Raw genomic sequence first — 20,864 nt, 5'->3', positions numbered from 1 at the left:
AGTGTTTAGCCAGTTTACTCAGTAGGCTCAGCTAGAGCAGAAAGATTTGGGGACAATATCTAACTGCGATTTTACTAAGATTGCAACTGCAATTTAAATTGCAATTATGTTCTATAAATTCAGGTTCAGGCTTTTTTTGTTAAGAACACCACAATATCCACCTTTTCTGGCTTGAGGCTTGACCTGTGAATGTGGTGTGCCAGAGAGCCAGGAAGTTGTGGTTGTGATGTGGTTTGGTTGCATCCGACTTATCTAACTGATCTACAGGCAGTTCACAAGCTCTGAGCTATTAGGTTAAATTTTCCCTCTGATAATGGAAACTAATATTTTAAAAAGAAAACTTGCAGCTCTTGCGATTTGAAAACTGCCCTCTCTTAAATTGTGATTTTGATATAAAAAAACATCTTTCAGCCCTCAGCTCAGCAACAATCTAGAAGCTGCTGAGGAGAGAGCTGTTCATCCTAACTTTTAATCAACTCTCTTGGAGGCTAAATACTAGCACAGTTATCCTAAGGACTGATTAATATCTTGGAGACAGCTGTCGAATGCTGGTCAAAAACCAGCGGAGGTCACAGTGAGAGCTGGAGAAATACTACAAACCAGCTGAACCTGTAAGAGGAGAATGAACACTTCCAAACCTGCTCCCGACCTGAAAAATCACTTCAGACTGCAAAAATTTGTCAAAAGGGAAATCAGGGTAAAAATCGTAAAGCGTAGGCTCTGCATTTTGGTGTGACTGGTATGCTGGATTTAATCAACCCTTCTGGAGGTTAAATGCTACCACTGTTCTCCTATGGATTGATCAATGCCTTTACTAAGCGATCTTCCTCACTTCGGGTGGTAAAAAAACACGAGTGATACCGCCTACTTTACTTTTATTGCTTTTATTTTATATACTTAAGGACTTTGTCTTTTGCTGCCTTCAAGACATGCTTAAAACATCGTTATTTACAAGATAAGCGCACAAGAACGCCACCACAATGTCACATTTACTAGTGGAAAACTTTTCAAAATTCAAAATTTTTCAATGAGCCCTGAGTTTGGGGCACAGCAACCACACATGAACACTGCAGGTTAAAAATCATTCGCACAAACAGAAGCAGGTTATGCGATGCTTCTAACTGGTTTAAACAAAAACTCATCCAATGCGCATCCTGCGCTATTAATTTTGTTGCAGTAACGCACAACTAACATTATCTTTAATGATAAAAAAAGAAAAGTAAACAAAAAAGCATTGTTATCAGTGTGTCTGTTGTTTCTGACCAAAACCACTTCAACACAAATCACATCATGCTTACAGCTTCCACAGTTGTAAGCAGTTACTTCGAGGAAGGACTTAAAGGCAGCACTTCATTTCCTTCTGATGTTTCGGCTTTTATTTACGTAAAGCACAATGAATTGCCTTTGTGTATGAAATGTGCTATATAAATAAACGTGCCTTGAAAAAACAAGGTCAACACAAGCAACGAACGAACAGCAATGAACGAGAGAAACTGACTACTGCCGTAATTGACGGAAACGGAACGATTTCATAGAGGACAGGTGATTAAGTTATTGGCGTAGTTTCTAGCCCGCATGCTTCTTAATAGGTTCCCTACGACACACCTTATGCAAGATGATCAGTGAACGTGAGCTTGGAGAAACGGTCCAAACACCTTTTTGGGACACCTGACAGTCTGTGTGCCTGTGGGGGAGTTTAAGCAGGGAATGAATCAAGAAAAAGGAAAAACTGAGAAAGCAATGCTGAGAGGCTGAATGACAACTCAATCTGAATTTAAATCGGTGCAAACATAACGAACAGATGCACCTAATATGAGCTCTGACAGAATCATGACAGAGTCTATTTGGCTGCAGAAGCCACAGCGCCACGCTCTGAGCAGAGATTATATACAAAGTCTCTCATCACTAAGCTGTAGTGTCAGCTACCTGTAGCAATTCCCCTTCTGAACAGTAAAGCTTTTGGCACTGCAGCAGGCCATGAGGCTTTAGCACAGGTACTGGGTTTGTAAAGGGGGATTTCACTGATTTTTCAAACTGAATGATTCAATCATTAAGATGCAAGTCATTCAGAGAGGTTTGATGTGTAACAGCCTCATTCTTTAGAAAATTACTGAGTCAGAATTGCTCACAGTGGTGGTGATAGGAAATAGACATCTACAATGGTTAATGGCTCTAAAACTCCCTCACGGAAAGTTATTACATGGTTATGAACACACGATTTTTGTCCTGAAATCAATTCCTGTCAGAGAGGTGTATGCGGAGTGTTTTGAGACAAAATAGCACCCAAACACGATTTTACCATCATCAACATTACACATAAAAACTCAAGACACACACAGGTTAACTGGTGTTTTTGAACAGTAAATAAAATGGTACTAATGGTACTAAAATGGTACTATACTTGCATAGAGCCATAACTAAAAAGGGTTCTTCTACTGTTACAAGCTTGACATTATGCTGACAGAAGAACCCTTTTTAGTGCTGCATAGAACCCTTTTCAAAAAGGTTCTATATAGAACCATGTACAGCACATTCTCCATCAATCTGAAGAACTATTTCACGATGAACCCTTAAAATCACGCAAAGAGAATTCTATATAGAACCAATTTCTTTACTAAAGAACCCTTGAAGACCCATCTCTTTAAATAGGGTACAATTTTTCCATTGTTATCTCAAAATCTTTCATAAAAATATATTTTTTTAAGGGTTTATTTTCTTTACACCATTTGGACTTAAGCTACTCTGTGTATTTCATGATCATCAAAACATCCAATAGAGATGGTCCAAAATTCATAGGACTAAAGCCTTATTACCTTAACGTGCACTACAGGAGAAGAAAAAGCTTTAAAGTTACCATTTTGGAGATATGAGATTTAAAGACATGAACTATGATCCTATGTGTCCTTAATCTGAACCTCTTAAGTCTTTAAAAAAAGGTAGTCTTGGCCTTCATGTGTTATTTCACGTGTCCGTATTTTATTTTCACTGACCAGAGCTTCAGAGAGAACAACTTTCTCCTGTAACGCTTTCATTTTCCCCCTCTTGTTTTCCAAAGTAAATTGCTCGTCTTAAAACGGGCACTGCGCTTTCAAAGTCACTCAAGGGGCTGGTGGGGGGCGAATGTGTGGAATGTACTGGCAGTTTTGTTCTTTTCCCAACTCACTGCAGAAGATCTGATTCGGAAACGCAGACTATCTGCCGATTTGCTAAGACCAAAGATACGAAACCAGTACATGATTATCACAGCAACAACACGGCAGACAGTACAACACAGCGAAACAGCTTCGCTCTAGTCTTAGTGCCTCCCTGTAACTCTGAAGAGTTATGGTGAGATAAGAGTTAAGAGAGATAAAGCCTAAAAGCACCGCAGAAAGGAGATAGAGCAACCATTACAGCACCGCCACTCCACAGAGAACTCCATACTGCTGCATTTAAGTCAATGAGTAAGAGCTCCCTCCACTCAATAATACTGCACTGTATATAAAACTGAACATAAACTGAGCAATACTGGGGTTGAGTAATGCTTATTTTTTAAAAACTGTCAGTATTTCCTTCTAAAGACCCCTTTAAAATATGAAGCTTTATGATTTGGCCACAAATAGATGTTGCAGATAGTTTTCTGCAGCAGAGCTTTCTTCACTCTCAACTGTGTGAAAACCCATTTCCTTTGCGCTACGTCTAATGATGGCATTTGTGCATTCCTTCCATCTCAAATGGTCACATTCGTACTGTGTTTTTCACAAAGGCTCCGATAATGGTTTTCAGACACACCACGTCACAGCCAACAATCCCAAATACTCTAGGCTTTGAATCCCTAATAAAAATCACTGAGAGTCCTGCATTTGGACCCATACAAAATAAATAAATAAAAAAAAAACCTAGATGTGTCAACACAGTTTATGACTTAAGTATGATAATCTCATAGGTTTTTTTAAAAATAAGAATATCTGCCATCCTTTCAAAGTTGAATGACTGCCTCAGATGTACGGCTATGTTCAAAATATCAATACAGCAATATTGTAGATAAGCTTGCGGTGACACACGTATCGACACGACTGCTAACGATACTTATGAATTTACTTTTACGCAGCCTGCATATTCGTAAGTGAAACAGACATTGCATTTAAGTCGGAGACCGCAGCATTCAATGCATCCACCTATTAAAACGTGTTGTAATAGAGTTTACTCTATTTTTGTTGTTACTTGTATCACAAGCTGCACTGAAGAAAAAAAAAAAAAGTCTATTAGAAAATATATATTTTTTAATATAAATATAAATTTAGTTTTTTTTAGTTTGCTTGTTACTTGTGTTTGTAGAGCTGCTTCATGTTTTGCTGTCTATTACATAACAGATGATGTTATTGTGCTTCGTGTGACCTGCAGCACGTGTTAGTGAACATTTCTTGGTCACTGTTAAGTTTACAGCCCCAGACTTTCACACATGCCTCCAAATACTGACCACTGCCTTTGTGATTAAAAGTACAGAAAGTTCAGCGCTCTGCCTCTCTGTACTCGACCTCAGAGTGAACCATACCTCCTATATAGTTCTTCGAAGCTCCCTCAGCAACATTAACGCAATCATTTTTCTTGGATTTTGTACATTTTAAGGAATCAAATACAAAAGTAGTCTCTTTTTTTTCTTTCAGCCTTATTTACTCATTATTACCATCATTTTTAGAACTCATTTTAAGGTAAAACATTGACTGAAAATGTCTGTTGTAAATCTAATGTGTTTTTCATTGTATTGCATCATTTATCATTGAGACCAAAACATCTATTAACACCGCAGGAATGGCAATGAAATAAATTTGTTTTTTTTTTTTTGTTGTTTTTTGTTTTTTTTTACAGCAGTTAAGGTCAATTAATTTAAAAGAGCCACTCTTTATTTGACAGACCAGTCTCATCCCTTATTTCCTTTGTCCTCCAAAGACCGCTTAACCATCAGTTGAACACACATCAGCTTCTTTATTGAGAAAATGAAATAATCTGACTGAATAAGCCTCGAAGCAAATGCAAAATCTTTGTTCATGTGAAACGGGTATTAACAAGCTCACACTCATAGTACAGTTTTAAAAGACTGGAAACTATCTATTGACGTAAGACAGACAAAGCTATATCATTCAGCGATACTGTTATAGCAAGAAAAAAAATAAGAAAAGCTCTACTGTGTGTCTCTTAAGACACTGACAGATAAGCTGTTCAAAAGCGTATGGACAAATAATTATAGGTGTACTTTTATACTGATATGCTGCTATGTCATAGCAGTGAACATACTGGTACACCTAAGAGACAGATAAGTGTTGCGTTTTCAAAATGGTGGGAACGCTGCAGTGAACAGCAGGCTAGCTAATTTAATTACAACACAATGATACTTTCTAGTTTCTCCTCTTGAATTCGAAGTTGAAGCATTAAAAAAAATTCTAGCGCTTGAATCAAGCTACAAAAAACTTGTGGTAATGTGGGAATTTTTTTAACGGTCGTTTTCAGTGGTTAACACTGGGCTGGCTGTTATTTGTTCGCTTTTGCACACATGATTTTCATTACCTTCACAAAATCATGCCAAACAGCAATCAGGTGCAGAATCAAGTATCACGCTGTATCGCACGTCAAATGGTCATTCCAATATCATGACTGATACTGTGAAAAGGGCTACCCAGAGCAAAAACCTCAACAAGAGGACAAAGGCTGTGGTCCCGGACGTCTGAGCGTCACTCTACTGTTTCTACTGTTGGTAAAGTACTTTTAACAGATCATCACAAAGGAAGTGTTCAGTGTTATTGCGTCACTTCTTCCAAAATGACACCGTAGCGCTTACTGTAGTTCTTCAATCAGAGAACTACTGGTGTGAAATGTTACTGTCAAATAATAAAACCTGACTCATTTCCTTTAAACTCCCCAGCAGGCCATGCTTAAAAAGACAAAACCAGCAGACACTGACTTTGCTATTTTCTGATATCAAAATCATTGCAGTGTAGAAAAAAACTCAATGACACACCAAGCTGACAGGCCTTTGTACGCATCCAGCGTTTAAACGCCACATGCAGTAGTGTAGTGTGACTGTGTTCTCTTCACTTCTCCCAAATCCAAAGACACTCGCAGTTCTTCTGAAGGCCTTTTCCACGGCTTGTGATGCAAAGCTGAGTTCAGAATCGTAGACACTGAATTTTTACTGTGCCATTTGAAAAAAGACAAACAACCCCAAAGATAAACAGAGCTGAGCGGCTCCATAAAAATCAAAACCAACAAAACAGTATTAGGAAACAGAGTTCAAATGGTGAACAAACACACCGGCTACAAACCTCTCCAGGCAGGAAAAACACATGCATGACCGCGACTCCCCTTTGAAGTCCATTTAATGATTTGAGGTAAAAACCTTTGCTGTTATTGTGCTGTTAAAGGGTGGTCCTGGATCCTGGTAGTCATTATAGAAAGAAAATTTGTACTGCTGACTGCCTGTACGCTTTAATGTTTTCATTAAAAGTCTCAGTGTTCCTGCAGGACCAGGGCTGGGAAACAGCGCACTAACCCACAAAAGCACTGCGCTTCCTTAACAGAAAGATCCATTACCGTCAGTCCAGGTCTTCCGACAGTCCTGCAAGCCTCTGTCCAAAGCTGGCATGATGTCACTAACACTGGTGCTTGTGACCACAACAAGCTCTTCTAGTCGGTCAAGAATCACTCCCACACAAAGCAGGAAATCACTTTAGACAGAATCCTCCTCGGCCTGGTTAGTGAGGGTTAAAATATCACCAACAGCGGCTGCTAATGCTCCAGTACCACCAAAGTTCAGACTTTTCACTTCCTCTTAAAATACACCCAGCACTAAAAACTCTCTCTCGATGTCCTACGCACACTGTTTGATTGGCAAGTGCCCTGTTGACAGTAAAAATGCAATTGCAAACAGGGTTGCAAATGCATTTTAATTCTGGCAGAGCTGGAATGAAACAATGAGGAAATGCAACTGTAAACAGACAATGGCTATTCTGTTTAATATGTCAGAGTCAAATCTTTGAAAGTAAGATGTCAAAAGCACTTTGCTTTTCCATATTCAATGTTTCCAGCCATAATACATAGAAATCCAAACACAAACACATCATTTTGCATTTGAATTATGTCTTAAATAATGCAAACTCACATGGGAAATACAACTGTAACCACATATTCAGCATTTTTAGATCTGAATGTAAAATAAACAATGGCTGCCACAGATGTAAATTAAAATTAGTTAGAAGGTTAGTTAGTTTACTGCTTTAACACTGCAGTTCATGCAATTACAGCAACATCTACTGTTCCTTAGGCAACTTTAAAAACCTGCAGTGACCTACCACTGACAATGCCATGGTAAAACTCTAGTCCAATCAAATTACCCAATTTTACGAATGCAAAACCCAGAACCCATGTGCTTTTTTCATGGGGTGAACAACTAGTGCATTTTTAATAATCACATTATCTTCTATAGTCGACAGCCCTCAGTTTACTGCATCCCCTCATTCAGCAGCTGTTTCAGCTCATCAGATAACTGGACTCTTCAGACTCAGCTGAACCACTGAGAACTAGGGATGTATAGATATGAGAATTTCGAGCCGATACAGATACATAAATATTTATAAAATGTAAAAATTGGGTCTAAATCTATCTGGATTAGCATTAAAGAAAAATATAACATTACTTCTGTAGGGTTACAAATGTAGCAAAATGAATATAAGACAGGCATTTTAGCACAGCGACCCAGTATTGCCTAAACATTCTGCTCTTTTTAGAGTATAATAAAACAAGTATCTCCAAAATTCAGTTTGAAATATTGGTCAAATCTGTCTGAGTGGGGCCACAGCCCTCCAAGATGTGTGTTTAAGAGCATAAGTGTGACCTAATTTAAAACACCATGTTATGTGATATAACAATGTGATCAGAAAGCCTACTGCATTTACCTTAGTGCGTCTTGTTACATAAACACAGAGCTATATATACACAATGCAAATCACCCAGCAATAAAAGATTTGCTCTGCGACAGAAGAGGACTATTGTTGCCCAAAGAACAAAGTAATTTGTACAAAAAAAAGCTCTCAATTTGCACTGATTACTCCATCATTACCTTCAACAGATAAACAGGGATCTTTATAAAAACTTACACAGTCCTTTTGAAAAAGGGAACAAGAAATGTTAACACACAAATAAAAACGCTCTGCATTTTTACATGGCCGTGTTTACTACTATATGGTGCTAGCAGGATGAAAAAGGTAATGAAAGGATAAAACAGAACAGTCTTACTGTTGAACCTGCTCTCCTTTCAGCGTTATTCTCTAAGATATGCACACAGGAAATTACAAGTTAACAATGCTTTTGTTTGCCATTTGTGCACAATATTCCATATGTGCTGTTTTGGAAAGAACCAGCCTTTTATTATTTCAGCCTCTGTTTCCCTAATCAGTGCTCTCAGTAGAAAACTGGATAGAGAATAAGAAACAAGCGAGCAGCTCAACAATGCTAAACCACAATTACGCACACTAGATAGTCTAGAAGGCACAGGAAGTAGATTTGGGTGAATCAAGCTGAGTTTGACCTCGTTCTCTAGAGTCACTTCCTCAGGGGTGTGAGAAAGACAGAGAGAGAAGGGGAGGAGAGAAATAAGGAGGGACAAAGAAAAAAAATGAAGCACTATTTTATATTTGTACTTTTTCATAACGCAACGTTTTAAAACAGAACAATAAAAAAGCTTAGAGTCGAGACGGGGTGCGTGGAGTCAGTACAGCCTAGAAAATATAATTTCAGTGGATTATGGTACAATTATGTTCCCTGACTGAAGGTACTGAGATGTACCCTTGAGGGTACCACCCCAGTGTCAAGAGGGGTACTGCCCCAGCAACTGTCTGGTACCTTTTCTTCCTGAGAGTGTGCTCATATTTAAGATGTTCATACTATATAATAAACATATATACCGTATTACTGATGTTCTTTGATTGTTAAATGAATCCTTTATGTAGTGAAAGAAAAGACCTTGCTTGAAATCCACTGAGGCAATACCTTCTCTTGCGCTAAATACAAAGCCTAGTCACAGCATGTGCAAGTGCCACACCCTCTCCCTGCTCATGGATCCTTCTTCATTCCCCATCCCCCCATTCTCATTCTTCCTCCCTTACAAAAGTCTCATGCAGCCTGGGGCCCACGGCTGCTCTTCATCGAGCTCCTCAGTCCAGTGGTCTACAGTCCAGAATCAGTTTTGTGACCATTCCCATCATAAACAGGGATGGAAACAAGATCAGTGCTTGTACTCTGATCTTATTTGTGAACACCAGCTGTGGACAACTGGCCAAAAGACATCTACTGTGACTTACAGTGACTGAGACTTTATTCATTTACTCCTGAGAATTACTGACTGAAGGTTTTGATCTAAATCCACTGTATCAGAGACAGAAAACAAGTTCTGTACAGTTTTGTGCTCCTCCAGGACTGGAGCTGATTAACACACCATCAAAGGCTTGGCTGTAATGTCTTATTTACTTATTAAGGCTAACCACAATAAAACATTGTGACCTCTCCATGACTTTAATCTGGAGATCTCATTGGATAGAGAGCATTCTCAGTAGTTTCATGCAACGTCTCTGGATACGAAAAGCTATGACTTCCATATTCATCCAAATATTCATCCAAATGTCTTCCATATTCATGCTGATACATGCTGATACACTATAAAAGTTAGCATGGAGTAGCAGGAGTTATCAAAGCCCAGAGCACACCAACATTTCCACACAGGAACACTTTCATTTTTATTTTTAGAACAAAAATACCTCACCGTGACTCCGATTCCAAGTGATGGGAATTTAATCAATTCCAAGAGTCATTTTCACACAATGGTTAGCACATCACTAACTGTAACATCTCCTGATCCTCCTCTGTGAAACCCCTGGGCAGATAAATAGGTAGATATTTCTGCAGATTTCAGTTTGGACAGAGTTTCTGGAAAAAGCCACACGAAATCTGACTTACACTCAGATTCAAGCCACACTTGTAGGTGCTTGTGAATCGGATTCAAACCAGTTTCCCAGATATAAGACTCAGTTTGACTGGTCAGTTACTGTGTCACCATTCGTGGTGCTGCAGTTAATGATGTCGGAACGGTCCATACTTGTATTACGCCTTAAACATGACGAGCAAAAGCTTTTAACAGATATTAGGTACCATATTGTTTACTTTACATGTTTTACAGCCTGACTCTGAATATTGCTGCTACAGCCTGTAGCTTGTTTGTCTGCTGACCAGGTCAGATAAGTCAGTGCATGTACCAGTGTGCGTTACTACACCAATGTGGATAAGTCAGTTATAAGAAAGAAATCCAGTTTCACTGTAGAGTAAAAAGTTCTACAGTTTTTACATTTACTTTTCCCACTTAGCCCAGAGTAAAACTGCCCATCCGTTGATGTGTGTGTGTGTGTTGTGGAAGGACACAATTTTTCCATATTTTCCATGCAGTGAGTAGAAACCATCTCACGTGTGGATGCTAACAAACCTGAACATCACTGTGTAGAATGAAACCCAAACCTTTTGAGTCGACTCAACTCCCAAATATCTGGAATCTTAAACTGGACTCTTTTTGGGACCAACTCAGTTCTAAGCAATATTATTTTTATGCAGTTGGGCAAACTGATCAAGCAAAGATACCAGCTGAGTTTTAATGTTAATTCAAAGAAGTAACAACCCAAATGAACCAGTATGAATGGAGAATTTTGCTGGGGAATGATTGGCCGGTGTGTCCTGAGTTTAACATAACTGGTCTCTTAGACAGTGGTAGCTTACTAAACCCATGACTACGTACTAAGAAGTAGAAATGCAAGAACGCATCAACTTCACAGAACCTTTGCATTTCCATATAGTCTCATTAGCTGGTGGTGGAACGACACAAATACGGCCCATTTATCTTCATTCAGATTTTGTACAAAAAGTCATTAAAATACTGAACTGTGAAATCAGTACTGAGAATCAAATCGAATCATGAGTCGAGTGCATCAGCACCACAGATATTACTTCGCTATTTGAGTCATTTTCCCTTCTTTGTTCCTGTTATCTTCCTTACTTTTTCTCAATGCAACAGCTAAAAAGAGATCTATAAAAAAAAAGATTAAGAAAAAAGACATTGACCGCACAACCACAAAGCATGTCAGGTTTATCCTGTCAAACTCACTTTGTATCCATTCACACGAGAAGACGGTCGGTGCGGTGGCTTTTAAATGCTAAACAAGAGTCTTATTGTTCCTGGACAGCTGCCTTTCCGACAAACAAACCCGGGGGGAGGCAGTCTGAAGAGTCACACGTCCCACTTCAGATCCTGCTGCTTCCACTACAGCAGCCTCCTCTAATCAGCTGCCCAGACGTGTGTGCGTGCGTGTGGTTGTAAATGACCAAAGTAGCGTGTATATCTGTGTGAAAGCAGGAAAGCAATACAATATTTCCTCTGAGGAAGATAAAACACTACATCTACATGGGCTGCTCTGATTAGCTTTCGTTCAGTGCACAGGTCTACATGATTTCTGAGGTCTACAAGGTTAAATCTCCATTATCAAATTATTCTATTATCTATTATCAGTTATTATCTATGTATTCCAGAAAAATCAAGAATGAAAGTTTTGTAGAATATTAAATAGTAAGATCTGGTCTGAATTTGCTGGTGTATTACAACAACAGAAACAAAAGAGAGACTAGAGTGAATCTACAAAGCTGCCTTTCAAATAGGACCAGATATTCCCCCCAAAAAATGACAGGAAACTAGGTGATAGGAGGTACACCACCTACACAAGGCTGACAGGTCCTCAAGTAGTGTTCAATTATTTACAGTAATGACGACATAGTAAAAAACGTTACCCGACTACATCACAGTGACATCACTGCAGGCCAATAGCACATCATGGCTGCATTCAGAATCACTCCCTATCATAAAAATAGTTCACTCTTATACAACATAGTTATATATCCCTATCGAGTACCCATAAGATCACAAATTACAGACAGACGATGTACATTACATTCCAATATATACCATAATGTGAAAGTGGCTTACTAAAGACACTGTAAGAGTTTGGAGTTCAGACGCATCTTAATGTGGAACATGCACGCAGACAGCAGAGGGCGCTGTATGCCAATTTCTATACAGGTCGTTATTATTTTTACTAACAAACACTTGCATTAGTGAATAGGCAATATATACCTAACACTGAACAGCTTTAGTGACAAATTTAGACTTTTGGAGGCACAAATTGACTAAATTCATGACAACTAGTTAGCTGGCTAACGTGTTTTGCTTGCTCACCCTGAAGTTTTACCTCTGGCCGTCCTCCAAAAGTCAAAGCGCTGCGTTAGTGAAGAATGACAGCTAATCATGATCTTGTATCTCTCTGTGGTGGTTTCCCCTTATTAATTTTAACTGCTTGCCAAGAATGTCTGCAAATAATTTAAGCAACTAAGGTAAATATAAACGCAATTCACGCACTGACGTTATTGGAAGAAATCACGAGTACAAACAGTTTTCCACCAAAATGTCCATCTACAGGGCTGCATGCTGATAGGTGACAGCAGTTCCCAAGGAAAAATGTTATTATACCCTTTCATTGGTCTTAAAAGAATAAAACATCTCAGATGCCCAATTTCTGAATTATTTCTCTATTAAATACTTATCAGAAGAAAACAGGAGCTCCAGAAGTTGTTCTGGAGATAAATTAGAAAATGAAAGATCTCATTCTGTACTGATAGATGCTGAAAGATTTCTGAGATGTAGAAGAGCTTTATAGATTAAAAAAAACACTATGTTGAAACTTGTACATGATTCAGTGTTAATCATTTATTTTCGTACCTTGATGTGTAAACATCTTACTAACAGCTACTGCTTTAAAATCAATAATACTGCTCAACAGTTCATGGGGTCATCATGAGTTTGATTTGTTTGTGTTACAGAGGCGCCACACACTAGTTTTTATAAAGAACACAGTGTCCTAAAGTCTTTTGGTCATTCCATATAGCAAATCGCTGCTGTCATAACAAAACCTTGCATCTCCAGTTTTGTTGTTTTCAGTTCTGACAATGTGAAAATGCCTGTTGCCCTTTACATTGTGTGTAAACTTCAAGATGATTGGACCAAAAGAAAAGTCCCAAAATTACTTGAAAAAGTCTGGTTAGATTAAATTACATTGAAAGTGAAGTAGGTTTTTTCTTTCTCCTATAAAGTCACCATTTTGGAGATACGAGGTTTTGTTCCAACAACAGCGACACACTATTTAGTGAACCGTGAATGAGTTAACGACTGAACCGAAAGCAGCTCAGAACTCTTTCTCAGGCAAAAACCGCGCTAGGCCTGTTAAGATTATAAAATTTCAGTTGCCAATTAATTACGATTAGTTTCCCACTTAATTTCAGCTATTTATATGGTAATTAATTATATTTTTATTGTGTGCAACTATTACAGTACAAGCCTAAAGCAGACTCAGCTTGTGCTCAAGTAAACAAACATCACTCACTGCTGTTGTGTTGTGCTGTGATGTGTTATGGCACCATTCAGTAGTCAGAACATTTGTTATTTTTCCAAGACATATGATGGGTCTCAATAATGGTTTATCCTGCTTTCTTTCATTTAGATGCATTTGCCTCAATCCAACTGATAAACACATCCAATTCATTCTTTGTTGTGAACTGTGAAAGCTAACAATTTTGAAAATTAAATGCAGTCATGTTAAATAATTGTGACCAGGTGACTGCATAGTAACTGTGACAGGCGCAAGCCACAGCTATACTTACAGAACATCATGGGTCCTGATCTACGTAACCACACCAACAATTCATGAATGCAAAAAAAAATAGAGAAAAAAGAAAAAGGTTTTCCCAGCACCACCTGTTCAGCTCTTCACGGTTACGCTACCTGTGTATTAATAGCTGAGGAAGTATCTGTTGAGGAGAGAAAGAGGCAGCTAATCATGTGCAAGGTAGCTTACGCAGGAGGACTGAAGAAAAAAAAAGAGATAGAAACTACAACAGATGGGCTCTTCCTCATCTCCTCTTTGCATCAGAGAGAGAGAGAAATAAACAGAGTGGGTTGCCTACAAGACGGTTGTGTCCTCCTCACTCAGCATTCAGCATTTCTGTCTATGACTAGTCAGTAAAAAAGGCGTCCCTGAGGGAGAAGTGATATTTCTGAAAGTGCTCTCTCTGCACACGCAGGAACTCCTCTATGTGCAGCTCCTGATCTCCATCTTCAAAAATCTAAGATCCTCAGCTGATCCTCAGCAACAGCGATGAGCTTTCAGAGAGGTTTTAAGCTCTCAAGATAAAGAACGTTGCGTAGACTTAAGTGGAGTGACGAGCCCGTGGGAGGGTGAAAGAAAAGGTTTCCTTTTCTCTGCAAAGCACAGTCAGTCATTCAGAGCAGGGGTGTCGAAGTCTGAGGCGGAACTGAAGTGCAGTGCTCAGCTGCAGAAAGCCAAAGACGGACCACTCTGCAGTCCCTGCACAAAGCTCTAATTTTCTGCATGTTACTTTGAAAGACTCCTTTAGCCATTAACCCAGCATTGCATAACTGCACTTATCCATTTATGACAGATTTGCATTGTCGGAGGGAGAAAATAAAACCTCAGGTTCGCTTCACCATGCCGTTCAGCCGACCGGCATCGGTGGGCAGTCATTTCCTGCTGACAGGGTTGACTGATTCTGTGATTCGGCCACTTGTGATGTGGAGAACAAAGGCTGGCTAATTTCTACGAGCCGTGGGAGGCTTTCTGAGCGTTCTCCAAATGAATGAGACAAGATCAAAGGGAACCGTATGTGCATCCTGATGGAGTAAGTTCATTCTGAAACCAGTTTCCGTCTACGTTTCATGTCCTTAATGGGCAGATGCTTATTTTTGCACTGAAAAAAGGCACAGTGTCTTTTTACGAAGGTTATCATTCTTATTTTAGTAGATAAGCGATTAATGAGCACTTATGAATGTTCTGTATGTATTATCAGAGCATCTGCAGGAACCAGCGAATTCAATGTAATGCATTTTAAGTCATTTTTAATGATATCTTTAATGCTGCTTTGAGCCAGTTATTTCATGAGCTTCCCACAGTTATGTAGATCATTATGTAGCAGTAGAAGTCAGCAGACTGAGCACCACTACTTGCACTAGACTTTCCATTAAATCTGAATGTACACCACCGCTAGCTTGGCCCCCAAGATAACACTGAAAGTACTAGTGGAAAACAGCTTTTTCTTCACAACGTTTAATGCAGAGATCTTCACTTAATAAGTAGCTTAAGTAACACAGCTAAGACGATGCTGATTTCCAATGGTGCTTCTATGGGAATTTCAATGTTATCTTGGATCCAAGCTAGCGGTGGTGTACATTCAGATCTCGCACAGGGTTTAATGCTACTTAGTTCAGCTCAGCTTAAAATTTGAAGCATCTGAAGTCTGTAAGAGGCATTCAAGCGGCACATTCTCTACTTCTCTATATGTTGCAATATGTTTCTGGATTACTGTGAAACCAATACTCTAGCCTTCCTGGAGAAGCCTGTTAGCTGCCTGCTGAGCTGTTCAGCCTTGGGTTAAACAAAGCTTTTTGTTTCATATACACACACACACACACACACACACACACACACAACCTGTAACAGTAACATGTCATTTTACTACATGAACTTTGGAACAATCACACATGCATTTGTGAGTTCCTGCTGGTGTGGGTTTCCTCTTTCAAGTGATGCTTACAAAAGCTATTTTTGTGAAGAACCTACAGCCTGCCAAACAACCAGCATACAGACCTAATTATTACACTAAAAAAGTAGTCAGGTTTAGATTTTTTACACTTCAGTTCTCTTGAACTTCATCTTTATCACCTTTTGATGTTGCTTTTCAAGGTTATAAAAATCTTTAATGCCACTCTGATTAGAACAGAGTAATTATATTGCAATTAATGAGCCCTAAAAAGTGCAAATGCTTTACCCTAAGAACTGATTCATGGTCTGGTCACAGATTTATACGTGTTCTGTATTGTTCTGACTCACTGTATGTGTAATTTTAATTAAAGTTACTCTGAACTGATTTGGTATGGAGTATAGAGACAGACTACAGTGTACTGTAACGCATACGGTGAAACAGGAACACATCGATAACTGTGAGAAGCGCAACAAACTCAGTGACCGCAAAGGTGGGAACACTCCCACACACCAAGGCAAGAGTTGTGCTGAAGTTGCAGGAAAGCTTTTACACACACACACACACACACACACACACACACACACACACACAGAACAGGCAGGCAGGCAGGCAGTAGATAATGGAGAATAGTGAAAGGTGACACCATCTCTACCAAATCTATACTAAGAAGAAGAGTTGCATTCCATAATGGCTTTAGGCCTTCAGGCTCTACGCAACCAAACTCAAATTATTGAGCTAAATAAATTAATCAAACTGGGCAGACTTAATCTCATCTTGATCATTAACCTCATCATCATTAAAGAAAAAATCGTGAGCAAAGTAGCTCTAATCAAGGACTGAAAATAGGACAGAAAGCACAGAGCACATACTGTACAACACATACACTTTCACTCTCTTGTAGCACTGCTGTCTTTTAAAGCCATTACTCTTAATACGTCCAAAAAAATATGCAGGCAACTGGAGCCATTCCTGGAGGAGGCTTTAAAGAACAGGTGGCAAAATTACTGCCTCCATCAACACCCTGAAGGAAGGAAGAAACAGAAAAACACACACCAACCAACACAGAACCAAATTAACACCATCCTTCTCATCAAGGATTCTTGTATTTGGACACGAGTGAGGCTTAAAACTCTAATTACAGTTTCTTAACCTCATCTTCAGGGACACCATAGATCAGGGGTGCCAAATCCGGTTCCTTCCAGCCACCATAATGCAGACTTTGGCATTCCTCATCATAAAACACAATGAAGGCAAGGCCTTTCTGAGTTTAATTCAGAGTGTTTGAGGAGGGAAGATGCTATAATCTTAAGCGCTGTGGTCCGGAAGGAACCCAGTTCGGCACCCCTGCCATACATGGTCCACATTTCCGCTTCATGCCTGCTTATAATACACCTGGACCAAGCAGAGCAGGAAGAAAAAAGGAGTAAAACATGGCCTTTATGGTTTCATTACACGCTGGACTGGGTATCCTTGAAGTTAGGGCTCTAACCTCAAACAGTGTCCTGGTGATTTAATCTTTAAACATTTAAAGGCCCGCATTTCAGTTTCTCATCTCTTATAACTGTATAACTTATGTTATATAAATTATGTAATATTTTACAGTACAGTAATGAATAGAAAATACTTAACAGCAAGTCTTTATTTATATATACATTTATATTCATATTCAACTTTCATTATCACATTTTAAGATTAACAGCAATATTGAGCCTAGAGATCAGGGAGGTAAGATGAAGAGTGCTCACTGAAAGGTGTAATTTACTTTAGGATTCTGTTTTACATGTGCCACTGGTCAGGTTTTGTCTGTTTAAGGTCGATCTACGGTCCGTAATGCATCACACGCCCTTTTCTGAGTGTGACAACCCACCATTTACTGCTGAACCTATTGACACACAACATGGAGATCTCCACTACTGTAAGCCTATTGGTCAGCAGCTATTGATTTTGCCAGAGGTTTGATGTAACTATCATTGTTACACAGCACCATGAAGGACTGTCACCATTATTTTGCATGTAAAACCTTCCTTCACTATGAATTGCCCCCCTTTACAATGGACCACTGCACGACGAGCCCAAAGGCTTCATCTACCAGTGGGCTTATTTGATTAGAAGAACTTTTATTGCACAAATAAGAGACCTTTTATTACACAAATCCTACATGGAGTGTGACAAATCAACTTGTGGAATATTATTTTTCTAAAAACCGATGTGTAAACGGTCTAAAGACAGAGCGATGGATGATAAATGGGCTGATGTGCAGTACCTCTTCGTCCAAACCAAAATATCAAGTATGAAAGCTGCCTTGTACCACGGTCTGGACCAAAAGACCAAAATGTGGTCCGACCAAAATAGGTGGTGACGGTCCAGATCAAACTGAATCATGGATCGGCTCATTTTCAGTGTGAAAACACTTTTTGGATGGTTCAGACTTTCAGACCAATTACAGGAAGTTCAGGCAGGCTATCGTCACCCATTAAACAATAGAAGAAGAAAAAGAACTAGGTGAGAAGTAAAATGAGCTGTGGTGGCACACGGGAAGAGGTGGAGACAAAATATATAACTGCAATATGGCCCAAGGAAAAAGCCAAAAGTCAACTTGAAAAAAATCATAAAAACGCCGTATACCTTACTTTCTGAGAGGATGTGATATTTTTGTCCATTCAAACTGAAATGGCTACCAGCCGAACTGACGTCACAGTCTATAACAGTGTTTCTCAACCCTGGTCCTGGAGGCCCACTGCACCTGCACTTATTAGTGTTTTCCCTGCTCCACACACACCTGATCCAACTGATCAGCCCATTACCATCCATTACTGAGTTAAAGTGGGTGTGTTCAAGCCATAAAAGCACTAACATGTGCAGGGTAGTGGGCCTCCAGGACCAGGCTTGAGAAACACTGCTCTACAAACCAGCCAATGTCAAATATAGCGAGACACAGCCCATGTAGGTGATGACAGGACATGTGTGTGTCATGCCAAGTTCCTTTCACTAAATTGCAGCATGAAACCAAAACTAACTGGATCAAATGTATACAACATAAAAACCTCGGTTCAGACTTTCAGGTGTGCAAGACAGTCCAACCAAAACGAGCAATGCAAGATTTCCAAGACATTATTTTGTATATGCTCAAAAAGCACGACTTCATTAACTTTAATATCATCTGATACACTAACAACCTGATTACTTAGGGAAGACATACAGGGCTAAAACCCTCCCTATTCGAATTTTCTGCTCCACCTTAAATGTTGCTGTACAGGCGCCAGACTGTGACTGCTTCATCATTTAACGTGAAGCAGAAAATTAGTATAAGAAGCTGGCGAACAAGAAGGTAACTTAAGATGTGTGTTACTGACATTGACAGGTTCCCTTCTGGTGTAATTCTAAGGGTGCTGCCACACTTACCTTGTTCGGTCCAGACTTAAGCTTTGTGTTCCTGACATCGAACAAAAACACTGAATGAATCTTATCAATACTACCCAGTAGAGGTGGGCAATATTGCGATATTTTATCATGACTGTGATAAATTAGGTCACAATACGTTTGTGTGAGCATATCGTGGACATCACCAGCACTTAAAGTAAACTCACTGACCACGTTTAATAACAAAGTCAGCATAATTATGCCTGTTTAATTGGCTTTAGTTTAGTGCAGTTGGATAAAATACTGAACAAAAATAATTGCAGTTGCAGATTTTTTATTATTATAGTGTTTTATCGTGTATAATGCAAATGTCTTCAAGTAGCGTGATATAATATTGCTGCTGTATCGCCCAACCATACCACCCAGCAGTGTAGGGACCCTTGTGGTCGCCTCTTCCACAGCACAGCGAGGCCTGCTGGGCTGGTGAGCAGCATGCCGGCCGAGTCAAAAATGGGGCATGTCTCATTACTCTCTGCCCAAAAGGTGACACTTACTCTGAACTCTCAAATCTCAGCTAAGCAGTGAACCGAGCCCTGACATCCACGAAGCTGTTCGCCATTTCTCTCTAATTTGAAACGGCACGTCCCGCTCAGGGGTTAACTTACGAGGATGAGTCGGCTTCCCATTCGCCAGCTTCTTGTTCGAATTTTCCCGTTCCACCTTAAACGCCTCAGGCGCCAGAATGTAACTGCTGCACCATTTAAGGTGGAACGGGAAAATGTGAACAAGAAGCTGGTGAATGGGAAACCGACTTCATTTTCGTTCTTCGTTCAAAAACAGGTTTTTTTCAGACATGCAGTAGATATGAAGATGAAGAAAATCGTACTTACTGCTGACTTTCATGCTGCCGAAGGCGGACGGGGGCGGCACTGGTTTGCAGCTCTCTGCGAAGGAGGTGGTCCTAGGCCGGCCAGACATTATTCCCTCCCTCCCCTAAAGAAAGTCCTCCTGGTATCCTAGAGAATTCGCTTATTTCTGTTACGAAATGATATCCGACCAGACCCTCTGGGGTCCCTTTATCTCCGAGTTAAATTATTTGTTCAACAAAAAAAATGGAGGAGGGCCGTCCAAGGACCCTTTCTTCAACTCCTGTCCACCTACAGTCTTTCTCTCAAATCATTTCTTGTTTTCGTGTATATGGAGTCCACTTATAAAACACGGAATACACGTCTGTCGGTGAAATTAAGTCATGAAACTGGCCTTTTCCCGGTTTCCCCTCGAACAACAACGAGAAAGACCTGCCGGTTCTCCCTTTTCTGGTCACTGTAAAACTGGTCTGCTATTTTTAAACCTCAGAAATACACCCGAACGGCTCAGCACGCCCTCTAAACACCGAGGATTGAGCGCTGTTTTTCGTATGAATGAGGCACCATTTGGTGTTTTTCTTCATATACTGAGGTGGGGACTCAACGACCCAGCAGCAGCAGCACCAGCAGCCATGGCGGCTCCCCTTCTTCGCTTCAGCCAACGATTCGAGTGAGTATTTTTCCAGCTGCCCGGTTTGTAGACGGATACCCGCGGCCCCTCCGCTCCGGCTAACTCCATACACATCAACAGCTACAAAAAGAACCCGCACTAACTCAGCCTGAGAGTTAGAAACGTCCCAGCCTTGAATCCTGTGAGGAAAAACCGGAGCAGGAATCCAAACGGCGAGTCAGAAAATCTGCTCCTTTTTATCTCCTCTCTCTACGTCGCTCTCCGCGCTCGTTCTCTTTGTCACTCCGGCCGGCCGTTACGCAGTCTGCGTATCTCGCGAAGCTGGGCAACGGGCA

At 40.0% G+C, this 20,864-nt stretch overlaps 1 protein-coding gene across 3 annotated transcripts in view; it reads right to left on the bottom strand.

The window, feature by feature from the left end:
• gsk3ba (glycogen synthase kinase 3 beta, genome duplicate a) overlaps positions 1 to 20,864 on the bottom strand; it is a 65,414-nt gene extending 44,550 nt beyond the window's left edge. Inside the window, exon 1 of one of the 3 annotated variants that reach the window (XM_036570700.1) lies at positions 19,923 to 20,864. In XM_036570700.1, the coding sequence (XP_036426593.1) occupies positions 19,923 to 20,010 (88 nt within the window). In that variant the 5' untranslated portion in view covers positions 20,011 to 20,864. Of the gene's footprint in view, positions 1 to 6,567; positions 7,001 to 19,922 lie in introns of those variants that run through there. The other 2 variants (XM_036570708.1, XM_036570716.1) reach the window with 2 other exon arrangements.

This window comes from Colossoma macropomum, unplaced genomic scaffold (assembly GCF_904425465.1).
Source record: "Colossoma macropomum unplaced genomic scaffold, Colossoma_macropomum, whole genome shotgun sequence".
Lineage (NCBI taxonomy): Eukaryota > Metazoa > Chordata > Actinopteri > Characiformes > Serrasalmidae > Colossoma > Colossoma macropomum.
This window is presented reverse-complemented; position numbering and strand designations above follow the sequence as displayed.